We start from the raw sequence: 13,938 nt of genomic DNA, 5'->3' as shown, positions 1-13,938 counted from the left end.
AAAATCCCGTTGTGGATGGGAGCCTAAAAATAACCCTCCTTCTCCCTCCGCAGGCCTTGATCCCAGCACCTTGCTGGGAGCAAATGAGAAGTGAGGTAAAGGCAAGGAAGAACCACACAAATTGCAAAGATGGTGGTGGTTTCTAATATTTATTTTTCTGGTTATAAAAGTAATACATGAAGAGCACTGGACTGGGAGAGGTTTTGAGTCCTGCAGGATGCCAGGTCACTTTCTCAGAACCTGCATTGCCTCATCTGGGAAGCCGGATAAGGAGTCCTGCCTTGCTCACCCCACAGAGGGCAGTGCAGATCAGATGAGATAACACAGGGGAAGCACTTGGTAAGCTGGAAAGTGCTGTCAAATGGAAGGGCTTAGTGTCGCCACCCTCGGCTGAGGTAGCACCAAGGTCCGAGCTCCTGCCCCTCCCCTAGCCCCTAAGACACGGACAAAAACGGGGCCACTTGCAGCCTTGGTTTAGTGGAGTGGGGGAAGGGCCATGCAAATCTGCCTCAAGCCTGGCCAGATGGGGTTTCACTGGGGCACTTCCAGAACCGGGCATCAGCTGTGGCCAGCTGGGTGAGGATCTCCTCCAACTCGGGCCCATCCTCTGGGAAGCGCTCAGAGAAGGATCGGATGAGGCCAGCAGCTGAGGCCTCATACTCAAGAAGCTGTACTTCTGAGCCTGGGGAGGAGATGGAGAAAAAGACAGCAGCAGGAAAAGGTCTTAATAGGGAAGCAGAATCACAATCATAAGCATAGGAGCAGCTAGTTCTTCCTGAGCTCTTACCATGTGCCAAAAATTGTGCTCAATATTTCTTTTTTTTTTTTTTTTTTGCGGTACGCGGGCCTCTCACTGCTGTGGCCTCTCCCGTTGCGGGGCACAGGCTCCGGACGCACAGGCTCAGTGGCCATGGCTCACGGGCCCAGCCGCTCTGCGGCACGTGGGATCTTCCCGGACTGGGGCACGAACCCGTGTCCCCTGCATCGGCAGGCGGACTCTCAACCACTGTGCCACCAGGGAAGCCCCTCAATATTTCTTTATCTAACTGAATCCTTAAAATAATCCTATGAGATAGGAAATATTAAAGGGGGGGTATTCAGTGAATTGCTGCACTCATTCATTCACTTAATAAAGATTTACACCAGTGCCATGTTAGGTAAAACAGACACAGTCCTTGGCCTCCAGGAATTGCCTTATCTCTGTCTACTGCTGGGCTCTGGGCAAGTTTCTCATCCTCTCTAAGCCTCAGTTTCCTCATCTGTAAAGTGTGGGCAAGCACAGTGCTTGTTGTCTCAAGAAGCTGTGGTGATTAAATACAAGAATGCATTGAGGGAATGCTCACCAGGCGCCAGCTACCACGAGCATCACGACCCCTGAACCTATTACTCACCTGTTAAGTGAGGCTGTTCCCAGGGTACCCATCTCACTTATGGGGTGTTCCTGAATACTCCTGGGAAGCACTTCCCTCTAACATCCCTCCACTGCTCTACCCACTCACAGCACCTTGTTGTGCCCTGTGGCATCATGGGATGTACGCAGCTAAGAGCACAGGCTCTGAGTTCAGATGGCCCAAGTTCAAATCCTGGTCCCGCCACCCACTAACTGTGTGACCTCAAGCAAGTACATTCCCTTCTGTGTCTTAGTTTCCAGCTGAAAAATGGGGATAATAACTTCCTCATTGAGTTGTTGGGAGTTGATCCATGGAAAGTTTTTACCCAGACTCTGGCACATGGGAGCCCTCAAAAGTCGGCTACAATCATCATCAGCATCTTCATCAACATCACCACCACTACCTTAGAAAATTCAACCTGTTCTTCAGGCCTTAAAGTTTTACCCCCACTTCCTCCCCAGACCCTTCCCTGAGTCCCTCAAAAGTAGAGGTGATCTTCCCTTCTCTAAGTGTTCAGACCACTGTTTGTGTCTCTTGGGCACCCATGAACACTTCCCTTATAAGATCATTTCTCTCTCTGGCTCACTCCTAATGGGCTGTGAACTACTTGAAGTGAGTAGTCCAACCCCAATGCCTGCCCAGGGCTGGACAGTCAAAGCAATGACGATATTGTCCATGTAATGAGCACTGACTATGTGCCCGGCATGATCCATTCTCTCACTCATTTGACAGGCATTGAGAGGCTCCTGTGGGCCAGGCCCTGTGCCAGGTGTCAGGGATGTGCTGCTCTTGCTGCCATGGAGATGAGCAGACGAGCAGACAGGAAAATGGCAGAGTGACAGCCGTTTGAAGAAGAGGAGGTTGGGTGATAGCTCAGGGGGTGTGCCTGTAGGGTGGGGAGCCGGGGAGAGGGTTGCCAAGGGGTGGGGGCCAAACTCCTCTATTTTATTTTTTAAATGAGGTGTATTTTCATTGTTATTAATTTTTTCTTTTGGCCGCACCACGCGTCTTGCGGGGATCTTAGTTCCCTGACCAGGGATTGAACCCATGCCCTGGCAGTGAAAGCGCCGGGTCTTAACCACTGGGCCACCAGGGAATTCCCCAGAGTAGAGTTTAGAATAAACCTTTTAAATGCTTTTTCCACACCAGGAGGAGGTAATTATTTCATTTAACCCTCACAACTGCCCATGACTATGGCAGTGAGGAGCAAACGCTCTTAATACAAAAGCGCCTTTAATACAAGAGGTACAAGCGCAAGGCAGACGGGGCCAGGGATTCTGGCAACGGCATCATTGCTTGAGGAGGGAGAAGGACCACGGGGGTGCTGATCTCTCTCCGGGCTCTGCCAAGTCCTGCTGTCCCCTGGGCTCAACTCGGCCTGCTGGGTGCCAACTCTCTGCCTGAGCTGACCTCACTCCTGGGCCCCCGACAGGCCTGATTCTCCGGTATGATGCCTGGCCTCCTCACAGGCCCGGGGTCTGCCTGTTCTACTAGCCCCTGCTCTGCTGGCCTGCCTCAAACCTTCTGTTGCCGTCTGAGAAGCAGCTTGACCCCGTGTGTGTGGGGGGTGGAAGATGCCAAGGTGTGGGCCTGAGGGTTGGCATGGGGAGGAGGGCCACCCCAGGTAGCCTTTCCTGAGCCCGCGTTGGTTCCAGGCCTTCTCTGTGCTCCCAGAGGGCTCTGCACGGCCCCCATCAGTGAGGGCTCAGGAACCCATTACCTTCGAGGCGAGTGTTGGGCTGAACGATGAGCTTCCGGGCTTCCTTACGGAGCAGCACTGTGTCCCTGAGGGAGAGGAAGCACTCGGGGGGTGCATCGGTGACCGCCGCATACCCCTCATACAGGGCCCGGCCTCCAGCCACGTCCCCTGTGGACTTCAGCACCTGTGGGAAGGCAGCAGTTAGTGCCTATCATGGGCGCCCTCCCGGCATCCATGGGGCTTTGCCAGGGGCTACAGCCAACGGCGCCCAGCCCTGGACTACATCTGCTCTCTCGCAGCTTTCCTGTGCTGAATACGCGAGGAATGCGGATCACGTGCTAGCACAGAGTAAGTGCCCACACTAAAGTGAAGCTAATTGTTCTCCTCTGCGTGTCTCACTTGAGCTGTAGACAAGGAAGGTATTATCATCACCCTCTTTTTTTTTTGAACATTTTTAGGGACTTCCCTGGTGGTCCAGTGGCTAAGACTCTGCGCTCCCAATGCAGAGGGCCCGGGTTTGATCCCTGGTCAGGGAACTAGATCCCACGTGCCGCAACTAAGACCCGGTGCAGCCAAATAAATAAATAAATATTGGGCTTCCCTGGTGGCGCAGTGGTTAGGAATCTGCCTGCCAATGCAAGGGACACAGGTTCGAGCCCTGGCCTGGGAAGATCCCACATGCCGCGGAGCAACTAAGCCTGTGCACCACAACTACTGAGCCTGTGCTCTAGAGCCCGTGAGCCACAAGTACTGAGCCCACGTGCCACACTACTGAAGCCCGAGTGCCTAGAGCCCCTGCTCCGCAACAAGAGAAGCCACGACAATGAGAAGCCCGTGCACCGCAACGAAGAGTAGCCCCTGCTCACCGCAACTAGAGAAAAGCCTGTGCGCAGCAACAAAGACCCGACACAGCCAAAAAATAAATAAATACATTTATTAAAAATAAATAAATAAAAATAAATAAAAACAGTTTTATTTTCACCATGACAAATGTTCAGGCAATTATCCTTAGTGTTCAACAAATACTTCTCCTTGGCTGCATGGCATGCGGGATCTCGGTTCCCCAACCAGGTACTGACCCTGCGGTGGGAGCTCGGAGGCTTAACCACTGGACCGCCAGGGAAGTCCCCACCCTCTTTTTTTAGTAAAACATTTCACACACCCAAAATATATAGTATGTATGTTATAAAGAATAAGACACCCGTACGACCACCACCCAGCTTAAGAGTCAGTCCAGTCGCCCCCTCCTTGACTGCACCCTGTGGTCTCCCCCATCTGACGAATCAGCACTCGACCTGGTGCTCATTAGTCCCTTGTTTTCCCCGAGTTCTACTCTCAACCATAAATTTCGCCCACATCCTGTGACGTGCTTTTTCTGCTCGAGTTACATCTGAGATTCATCTGTGTTTGTGCGTGTAGTTATAGTTCACCCTTCTCAAAGCTGTACGTATTCCACTTACAAACACGCCACAGTTTCATCTCTTCCACTGTTGCTGTGTAACCTGTGCTTTTTGCCCTTTGGGGCTGCTGGGGACATCCTGTACGTCTCCTGATGCTCAGAGGCAGGTTTCCCCAGAGAATCAAGGTCTGGAGGTCAGATGAATGCTCATCCTTAAAGGACGATGCCCACATTGTTTTCCAGAGTTGTTGCACCTGTTTACATTCCCAGAAGCAGGGGCTGGCAGTCCGTCCTGCTCGGCACACCAGGGTGGCGTTGACAGTTTTTCATTTTGCCAAGATGGTGGGTGGAAATCTCACGTTGTTTAAGTTGTGCTTTTCTGATGACTAACGAGATGGAATAGCATCCCACAGGTTGGTGGGCTACTTATTTTCCTCTTCTGTTCATGAGTTTTGCCTATTTTTCTGTTGGGTTGTCTTTTCCTCCCTTTTTTTTTTTTTTTTTAAAGTTCTTTATATATTTAGATGCTAACCTTTTGTTAACACATATGTGGTAAATACCCTATCCTAGTTTAAGACTCATCTTCTCACCTTCTTTATGGTAAGTTTTGATGAATAAAAGTTATTATTATTGTTATTATTTTGGCTGCGCCGCATGGCTTGCGGGATCTTAGTTCTCTGACCAGGGATCAAACCCAGGCCCACAGCAGTGGAAGCACAAAGTCGTAACCACTGGACCACCAGAGAAGTCCCTAAAAGTCATTTTTAATGTAGTTAAAGGGATCGATCTCTTCCTTGATGGCCTGTGCTTCTTGTATGGGGAGAAATTCTCCTCCACTCTGAGGTCATAAAGATATTCTTTTCTCAGTTTAAAACTTTGCCATTCATGTGTAAGCCTTTAATCTCTCTGGGATTGAATTCTGTGTGTGGTATAAAGTAGAAATCCAGAGTGTCTCTCCATAAGGATAATCTATTGTCCCAAGGCCACTATTAAATGGTCCCTCCTTCCCCAGTGGTCTGCAACACCACTTCTGTCATATACCAATCAAAGCTCTTGGTTCTGTTCCACGGGTCAATTTGTCTATTCCTGCCCCAGTGCCACACTGAATTTAGAAGTCTCAGAATAAACTTTGGTATCTGGTGGAACAAGTCCCCAGCCTGTTTTGCTTCAAGCGTGTTGTGGCTCTGATTCACGGTCCTTTACGCTTCCATCTAGATTTTACCATCAGCTTGTAGAGTTCCATGAAAAACCCTCTTGGGCCTTTATTCAACCTTGCTGAACTCTTTTTTTTTTTTCTTTTTTTGCGGTACGCGGGCCTCTCACTGTTGTGGCCTCTCCCGTTGCGGAGCACAGGCTCCGGACGCGCAGGCTCAGCGGCCATGGCTCACGGGCCCAGCCGCTCCGCGGCATGTGGGATCTTCCCAGATTGGGGCACGAACCCGTGTCCCCCGCATCAGCAGGCACACTCTCAACCACTGCGCCACCAGGGAAGCCCCTGAACTCTTTTATTACTTTCAATAATTTATAGATTCTTTTGGCTTGCCTACGTAGACAGTCATATCATCTGCAAAACGATGGTTTTTTTGTTTGTTTGTTTGTTTTTTGCGGTACGCAGGCCCCTCACTGTCGTGGCCTCTCCCGTTGCGGAGCACAGGCTCCGGACGCGCAGGCTCAGTGGCCATGGCTCACGGGCCCAGCCGCTCCGCGGCACGTGGGATCTTCCCGGACCGGAGCACGAACCCGCATCCCCCGCAACGGCAGGCAGACTCCCAACCACTGCGCCACCAGGGAAGCCCAAGGTTTTTTTTTAATTTTTAAAAAAAATTTTTGCTAGCCCACATGGCATACGGGATCTTAGTTCCCCGACTGGGGATAAAACCCGTGTCCCCTGCAGTGGAAGCACAGTCCTAACCACTGGAACGCCAGGGAATTCCCAAAACGATGAGTTTTGTTTCTTTCTAATGCCTAAACTTTTTACTTGTTTTTCTTGTTTCCTTCTAAAAGCTAGGACCTTCAGTACACTGTTGATCAGAAGTGGAAATAGAAAGTATATTTGTCTTCTTCCTGATTTTAAAAGGAATGTTCTAGTGTTTCAACAAATGACATTTACTGTACTTTCTTTTTTTGAGACACTCTTGGTCGGGAACCAGCTGCAAGCTGACAGTTCTTGCAGCTTAAAGCATGGCAAAGTCCTGCTTAATTCTTGACAGGACCCGAAAGATTATTAGAGAAGATATGAGTCTTGGCCCGTGAGGCTGCTTGCGGTTTCTCTAACTATAGTTTGTCCTTGGCATGTTTCGGTAATCACAGTCTGTTCTCATGCATGTTTATATTCTGGTTCGCAAAATGTTTTGTACTATAACTTCAACACTAAGGAAATACTGTCTGATGATTCTGTCTTGTGATTTTAACAAAAACATGTATTGCCTACTGCAATATATAAAGAGTTTTGATAGGAAATAAAGTGTGTGTGTGCTTGTACACCACCCTCCTGACCTCATCTCTGCTTAATCCCCTCACCTGCTCTCAGGACTTGTTCCTCAGTCTAACAGCGACTGACAACTCTTATCGGTTAAAGAAATTCTTTTTGACTCTGAGTTTCCTGAGCGTTTTTTATCATAAATAGATATTGACTTTCAAGAACTTTTTCTAAATCTATTGAGATGATCATGGTTTTTCTCCTTTAATATGGTGATTTTCATAAATATATTTTATGATGTTAAATAAACCTTTCCTTTCTGGGATTAAACCCAAATTGATATTTTCTGGGTTTGATCTAAGATTTTGTTTCAGAATTTTGGCATTTACATTTTCCCTTCCTGAACTATCTTCGATTTTGGTATCAAGATTAAACTGGCAACTTACAAGGAGGTAGAGAACATTCTCTCTTTTTCTATTGTATGGAAGAGTTTATATAAAATTGATACCATCTGTTACTTGAATATTTCGTAGGATTCATCTGTAAAACTCTGTGAGCTTAGCATTTTTAAAAAATTAATTAATTATTTATCTTTGGTTGCGTTGGGTCTTCGTTGCTGCACGTGGGCTTTCTCTAGTTGCGGCGAGGGGGGGCTATTCTTTGTTGTGATGCGGCAGGCTTCTCATTGCGGTGGCTTCTCCTGTTGCAGAGCACGAGCTCTAGGCACACGGGGTTCAGTAGTTGTAGCTTGTGGGCTCTAGAGCGCAGGCTCAGTAGTTGTGGCACACGGGCTTAGTTACTCCGCAGCATATGGGATCTTCCCAGACCAGGGCTCGAACCTGTGTCCCCTGCATTGGCAGGTGGATACTTAACCACTGCGCCACCAGACAAGTCCCAGCTTAGCATTTTTTGTATGAAGATTTTAGACCACCGATTTAATTTCTGTAATGGCTATAGGATTATTCAAGCTATCTATTCATGAGTCAATTTTAATGTTATTATTTTTCTAGGAATTTGTCCATTCATCCAAGTTAAAAAGTTATTGCCATAAATTCCTGCTATATTTACAGTTATGTCCCCCTTTAAATTTCTACTCTTATTTTGCCTTCACTTTTTTTTTTTGGCTACGTAGTATGCGGGATCTTAGTTCCCCGACCAGGGACTGAACCTGGGCCCCCTGAAATAGAAGCGCAGAGTTCTAACCACTGGACCACCAGGGAATTCCCATTCTATGATGTTTCTAGACAGGGGTTCCAATTGTCATTCTTGGTATCTCTAGAGCTTCCTGGATTTATGAATTGGGTCTTTAATCAGTTCTATAAAATTCTCAGCCATTATCTCTTCTAATATTCCCTCTTTTACCTTTTCTCTCTCCTTTCCTCTTGGAACTTCAGTTTATGTACATTAGACCTTTTCACACTATCCTCCATGTCTCTTAATCTCTCTTTTAAATTTCCTAGCTTTGTGTCTCTGTGCTACATGCTGTATAACTTCCTTTATCTTCAGCTGGATTTAAACCCTGTTTCAGCTGCCTATTTTTAGTTTCAGTGATTATAAAGATTATTGCTAGGAGGTCTATGTAGCTCTCTTCCAAATATCTGACATTTTGTGGCTCTGATCCTTACTTCTTTTGCCAATTTGCAGGTGGCAAAGTAGGATTCCTACTAGGGCACCCTCCAGGTAAGCCTCCCCCTCTTAGACCCAGGGTTAGAATGATTTTCCCTAGCTTTGGAGTAATTAAAACCGACTGGGAACTCCTGGGGGAAGGTTAGAGAGAATACCTCACCTTTCTCTCTTCTGCATGATATTCAACACCCAGAATGTGAACACACATTCATCAGGTCGACAGGTTAGACCCCAGGAGCTTAAACCAAAGAGTTGGCAACAGGGGTGCTGACGGGACCCAGGTGTTATCATGAACAAGTGAGTAAGGCAGGTAGGTAGTGGACCCGGCAAACTGGAGAGTCACGCCATGTCCAAATGTCCAAGTGTGCAAACGCAGTGGCTGATGCTCAGTTCCAGCCCATCGTTCACGTGGGAATTACGTCTATTGATGTCAGGCCTTCAAAGAAGTCAGAAATACACATTTGTGTCTCACCTCACCAACTTTTATAATACGGGTGGGCCAAAGCTATGACTGTGTTTGTGACCCATGGCTGAAGCCTTTCCCTATGGAAAAGACTTCATCTTCCCTGGGGCTGGCTCCTTGCTCTGCTCTTGGCTTTTCCTGGGGGCTAATAAAAGAAACAGCAACACCAAAAATGCTTCCATATTCCGTATCTTCTGTAAAACTACTGCTGCAGACACTGTCCATTCTGCTGAATGATTCCTCTCGTACAGAGACCCACCTGCTTCAGTCTCTAGAACGGAATGCTCTGCGTTCACTCCCTACTAAGTCACAGTTCGATACTGGCTGGAGATGTGGCAGATTTGACTCCTTTATCTAGTGACTTATTATTATTATTCATAGACTGTTTTGGAATAATTTTAGATTTACAGAAAAGTTGCCAAGATAGTACAGAGAGTTCCCGTGTGGCCCTGGCCCAGTTTTGCCTGTTGTTAACATCTTACAAAATTGGTACATTTGTATTAACTAAACTCTAGACGTTATTTAGATTTCACTAGTTTTCCCACTAATGTCTTTTATCTATTCCGGAATCTGACCCAAGACACTGCACTGAGTTTTGCATCTAATGATTTTTAATTTCTAATTTTATTTTACTTTAATGGCCAAACATATCTTTTTAGGAAAAATGCCTAACATCCCTTCTGGAAATAGGTGGGAGTACAATCATAAAGAGATATTTGCTGAATTGAAGGCTGGGCCTTCTTCAGGTTGAAAAAGCCAGCAGGACCCTGTTCTGATGGAATGCACTTCCCGGTAAGGAGTGGGTCACCATCGGTGGTCCTCCAGCTTTGTTGAGTGTCAGAATCACCTGGCAGGCTAGTAAACGTGCAGGTTCCGGGGCCCCGCACTCAGAATTTCTGAATCAGGAGCCCTGGGGTGGTGCCTTTGAATCTGCATGTCCTGGGCAATGCTGCTGCTGGTCTCTGGATCACACTTTGTGTCACACTGGCTTGGATAACACGACATTCTATCGCTCAGTTCCACATATATGTTGTTTCATTTAATTCCTACCAGGTGAGGCAGGTGATGTACCTCATTTGACAGATGAGAAAAGTGGAGGCCAGCAAGGCAAAGTATGTTACCCCAATTACACAGCTGGTTAGTACTGGCACCAGAACCCCAAAAGGTCTACTGACTCTAAACATCCCTACCTGGGAGGGACGTCAGGGCTGCAGTGACCACTGTCCCTCCCTCCTTCACTCACCAAGCTCCAGGCTTCCTCCTTCTGTCTCTCAACCCACCAAGCTCCTTCCAGTCCCAAGACCAGGCTTTACGCTTTGTTTCTTCTGCTATCAGATCTTCTAATAGCTGGTTCCTCCTTGGCACTCAAATTCCAGCTTAAATACCACCACCTCCAAGAAGCCTTCCCTGTTACAGGGTGGGGAGACAGGGTGAGGCTGGAGGGGGCCTCCAAGGTGAGAGGCCCCTGTTTACCTGGAGTCTCCGCAGGAACCTCTCCAGGGCGGGCTTGCCCACGGTCCGGATCTTGTTGCGGTCAAGGTGGACCTGGGCATCTGGGCGCCCATCGGAGCCTGTGGTGGGAGTGACGGTAACAAGTCCCTCGCCGGCCTCCAGCAAGACCCTCAGGATCACAAACCGGGCCTGCATGTGGGCCTGCCGGGGCCAAAGAGAAAGGAATCATTTGCAACCCCGAGGCAAGAAGTATCAAGAGCTCATTCCAAGGTCTGATATATCATATGTGCGCACTAATTGTCAATTATTATCGTCGTTTTATTCTTCCCCAGCCTGTGGGTCCTTTTGTGCCTATTCCTCTCCCCTCAAATGCTTCCCTTCTCCTCTCACAAGGGAGGGCAGGCTGCCCTGGTAGACAGGAAGGCCATTTCCAGGCAGGACCCAGAGCCCCATGTTCCCCCTTGTCACCCACCATCCCCTCTGCTGCTCCACAGCCCACCCTCATGACAACAGTTACCCCCAGAGGGCCCCTCGCCACCAGGACCCCGAGCACTTTCTTCTCCACAATCCTGTTTGCATTCAACAGTGGGATCAAGAGGGCACCGTTATCCACAGTTTACAGATGACAAAACAGAGGCCCAGAGAGGTGAAGTGACTTGCTCAGGGTCACACAGCTCGTAGGAGAGAGCAAGGACTAACCCAAGTTTCCTGACTCTAAAACGTGTGTTCAGGGCTTCCCTGGTGGCGCAGTGGTTGAGAGTCCGCCTGCTGATGCAGGGGACAGGGGTTCGTGCCCCGGTCCGGGAAGGTCCCACATGCCGCGGAGCGGCTGGGCCCGTGAGCCATGGCCGCGGAGCCTGCGCGTCCAGAGCCTGTGCTCCACTACAGGAGAGGCCACAACAGTGAGAGGCCCGCGTACCACAAAAAAAAAAAAAAAAGTGTTTTTTTAAAAAATAAATTTATTTTAAATTTATTTTTGGCTGTTTTGGGTCTTCGTTGCTGTGCGCGGGCTTTCTCTAGTCGCAGTGAGCGGGGGCTACGCTTCGTTGCGGTGCGCGGGCTTCTTATTGCAGTGGCTTCTCTTGTTGCGGAGCATGGGCTCTAGGCATGTGGGCTTCAGGAGTTGTGGCACGTGGGCTCAGTAGTTGTGGCTCACGGGCTCTAGAGAGCAGGCTTGGTAGTTGTGGCACAGGGGCTTAGTTGCTCCACGGCATGTGGGATCTTTCTGGACCAGGGCCCGAACCTGTGTCTCCTGCATTGGCAGGTGGATTCTTAACCACTGCGCCACGAGGGAAGTCTCCGTGTGTTCTTTTGATGACACAATATTGCCTCCTCAAAACAGACTTACTTGACTTCTTAAAAGATTTCAATTGCTTGCCCTATCTCTAAAGTACATCTCATCACCGAACAGTGTAGCCTAATAGCTCTGGAGGCAGGCTGCTTGGATTTGAATTCTGGTTCTGTTACCAGCAAGTTACTTAATCGCTTTGTGCTTCAATTTCCTCATCTCTAAAATGAGGGTAATAACAGTACCTACCTCCTGGGTTGACACTGGGGACAAATGGGTTAATCACATAAAGCACTTAGAACTAAGTGGCACAGAGTAAGTCCCATGCAAGTCATCTGTTAGTGATCATAGTAAAATCATCTCATCTGATTCACCCTCAAAGGTGGGCAAGGAGATTATTACTCCCATTTCACAGACAGGGACACCGAGACTCACAACAGTGACCTGACTTGCCCTCATATGCAGTGGACTCTGGGATCAACCCAGTTTATGTGCCTCGTAGGTACGGTTGTCCCTTCCCTACACCCAGAATCCTGATCTTGGTCCCCACCTAAGGCTCTTCCCTCCTGAGGGGTCCCCTGGCCCCCACCTGTCTCCAGCTGGAGGCCTCAGGGGTGTAGAACTCCAGAGCAAGCAGCCCGGCCCGAACCATGTTGAGCCAGTTCACGTAGACCACATCTTCTGCATCAGCCCCCTCAAAGCCAAAGATCCTGGGGGAGGGAGGGGAAGTGGCAGGGGGGAGGGGGGCCAGAGGCTACCCGGGCCCTGCCCTCCCTGCCAGCACCCCCTCCATCCACAGAGGAGGCCCCCCCACCCAGGCCTGCTGCTCGTACTCCAGCACTTGGGGGTTGAGGCAGAGGTAGAGGCCCACGCTCTCTGCCCGGCACTCTTCATAGCTGGAGGCAATAGTGCTGAACTTGCTGTCCCAGGTCTCCCCGCTCCGGTACCAGCTCTGAATCTGGGAGGGGAGGCCCAGGAAGCAAGCTTAGGGGTGCCTGCCATCCCCCTGGGCCGCCCCAGTCCCAGCACCCCAAGGCTCCGCCGAGGCCACCCTCACCTGCTCCCCTGTCTCTGGGTTGATCACTGTCTCCTGGTCAAAGTTGAATGTTCCTTTCTCATCCTGCAGGAGAATGGTCATGAATGTGGGGCAGGTGAGGGCAAGGTGCCCCTGCCCTGGGCCAGGCCTTCAGCCCTGGATCCAAGTGGCTCAGAAAGGTGCCGGGAGCAGTGAGTGGATGGCAGGAGCAGCAGGTCCACTGACACACTGCCGCCTCCAAACCTGTCCTGTGACACATCTCAGAAGCCCCGGAGGTAGGAGAACGTCAGGCACCTACCCCTGCACAGACAGTGACACTGCAGGCCAGACGGGGAGGCACACGCCCAAAGTCACATGAAGACTTGGACTCAGTATCTCCAGAGCCCAGCTGGAGATGTCCCAGTGGGTGGACCAGAAGGCCTGGCCGCTTCTCACCTTCCTGGCCCCTCTGCTGGCAGAGGAGGTCACAGCATGTGACTCTCTGCCTCAGAAGCATCACCCTCACCGTCCTCTCCATGTGCCAAGTGTCTTTCGTGCACCATCCATTTCACCCTTGCAACCACCCTCCAAGGAACATTCTATTACTACCCCACTTCACAGAGGAGGAAACTAAGGCTCAGAGACTAAGAACCCCAAAGCCGAATCAGAGCACATAATGTCTGTGCACACTGTCTCTTAACAATAACACCCATTTTCAGAGGGCCTATCGAGTGCCAAGCAAATCCCAGGGCTTTGCCTTTATTCCTCACAAAAGCCATACCATAGGAGTCAGGAACCCCATTTTACAGATGGGCCAACTGAGGCTCAGGGAGGGGAACTGTCTTGTTGTGCAAGGCCATCGAGGGGCCACATGTGTCCCCGCTTCCCTGGGACTTCAAAGCCTGGACAAAGCCCAATGCCAAGCTGTGCCCCCATCAGCTGCTCTCTGGATCCTCCTGACTTCCAGGCCCAGCCCATCCCCATTTGGAGAGGCAGCTCCACCCCACAAGGAGCAGGCCCAACGCTGCACTCTCTGACAGCCCTGCCCCACCCACCCCCAGTCATGTCATCCATGCAGCTCCGGGCTGGGGGTCCACAATGGGCTCTTCCCGGCCTGCCAGAAAGGCTGTCTGTCTTCTCATATTCCCTGAGTGGGTGCTGAGGACGCTCCAGTCACTCTGGCTGG

The 13,938-nt window shown here is 49.8% G+C and overlaps 1 protein-coding gene across 2 annotated transcripts in view; it reads right to left on the bottom strand.

The window, feature by feature from the left end:
• Positions 1–139: 139 nt before the first annotated feature.
• The window catches only part of DPP3 (dipeptidyl peptidase 3), a 34,373-nt gene continuing 20,574 nt past the window's right edge, over positions 140–13,938 (bottom strand). For both annotated transcript variants that reach the window (XM_082660986.1, XM_082660987.1), the window contains exons 13-18: positions 12,795–12,857; positions 12,571–12,695; positions 12,327–12,447; positions 10,471–10,650; positions 3,112–3,274; positions 140–682 (exon numbers count right to left, since the gene is read on the bottom strand). In XM_082660986.1, coding sequence (XP_082517112.1) covers positions 510–682; positions 3,112–3,274; positions 10,471–10,650; positions 12,327–12,447; positions 12,571–12,695; positions 12,795–12,857 — 825 coding nt within the window. In that variant the 3' untranslated portion in view covers positions 140–509. The remainder of the gene's footprint in view (positions 683–3,111; positions 3,275–10,470; positions 10,651–12,326; positions 12,448–12,570; positions 12,696–12,794; positions 12,858–13,938) is intronic.

This window comes from Grampus griseus (genome assembly GCF_964374135.1).
Source record: "Grampus griseus genome assembly, chromosome: 8".
Taxonomy (NCBI): Eukaryota; Metazoa; Chordata; class Mammalia; order Artiodactyla; family Delphinidae; genus Grampus; species Grampus griseus.
This window is presented reverse-complemented; position numbering and strand designations above follow the sequence as displayed.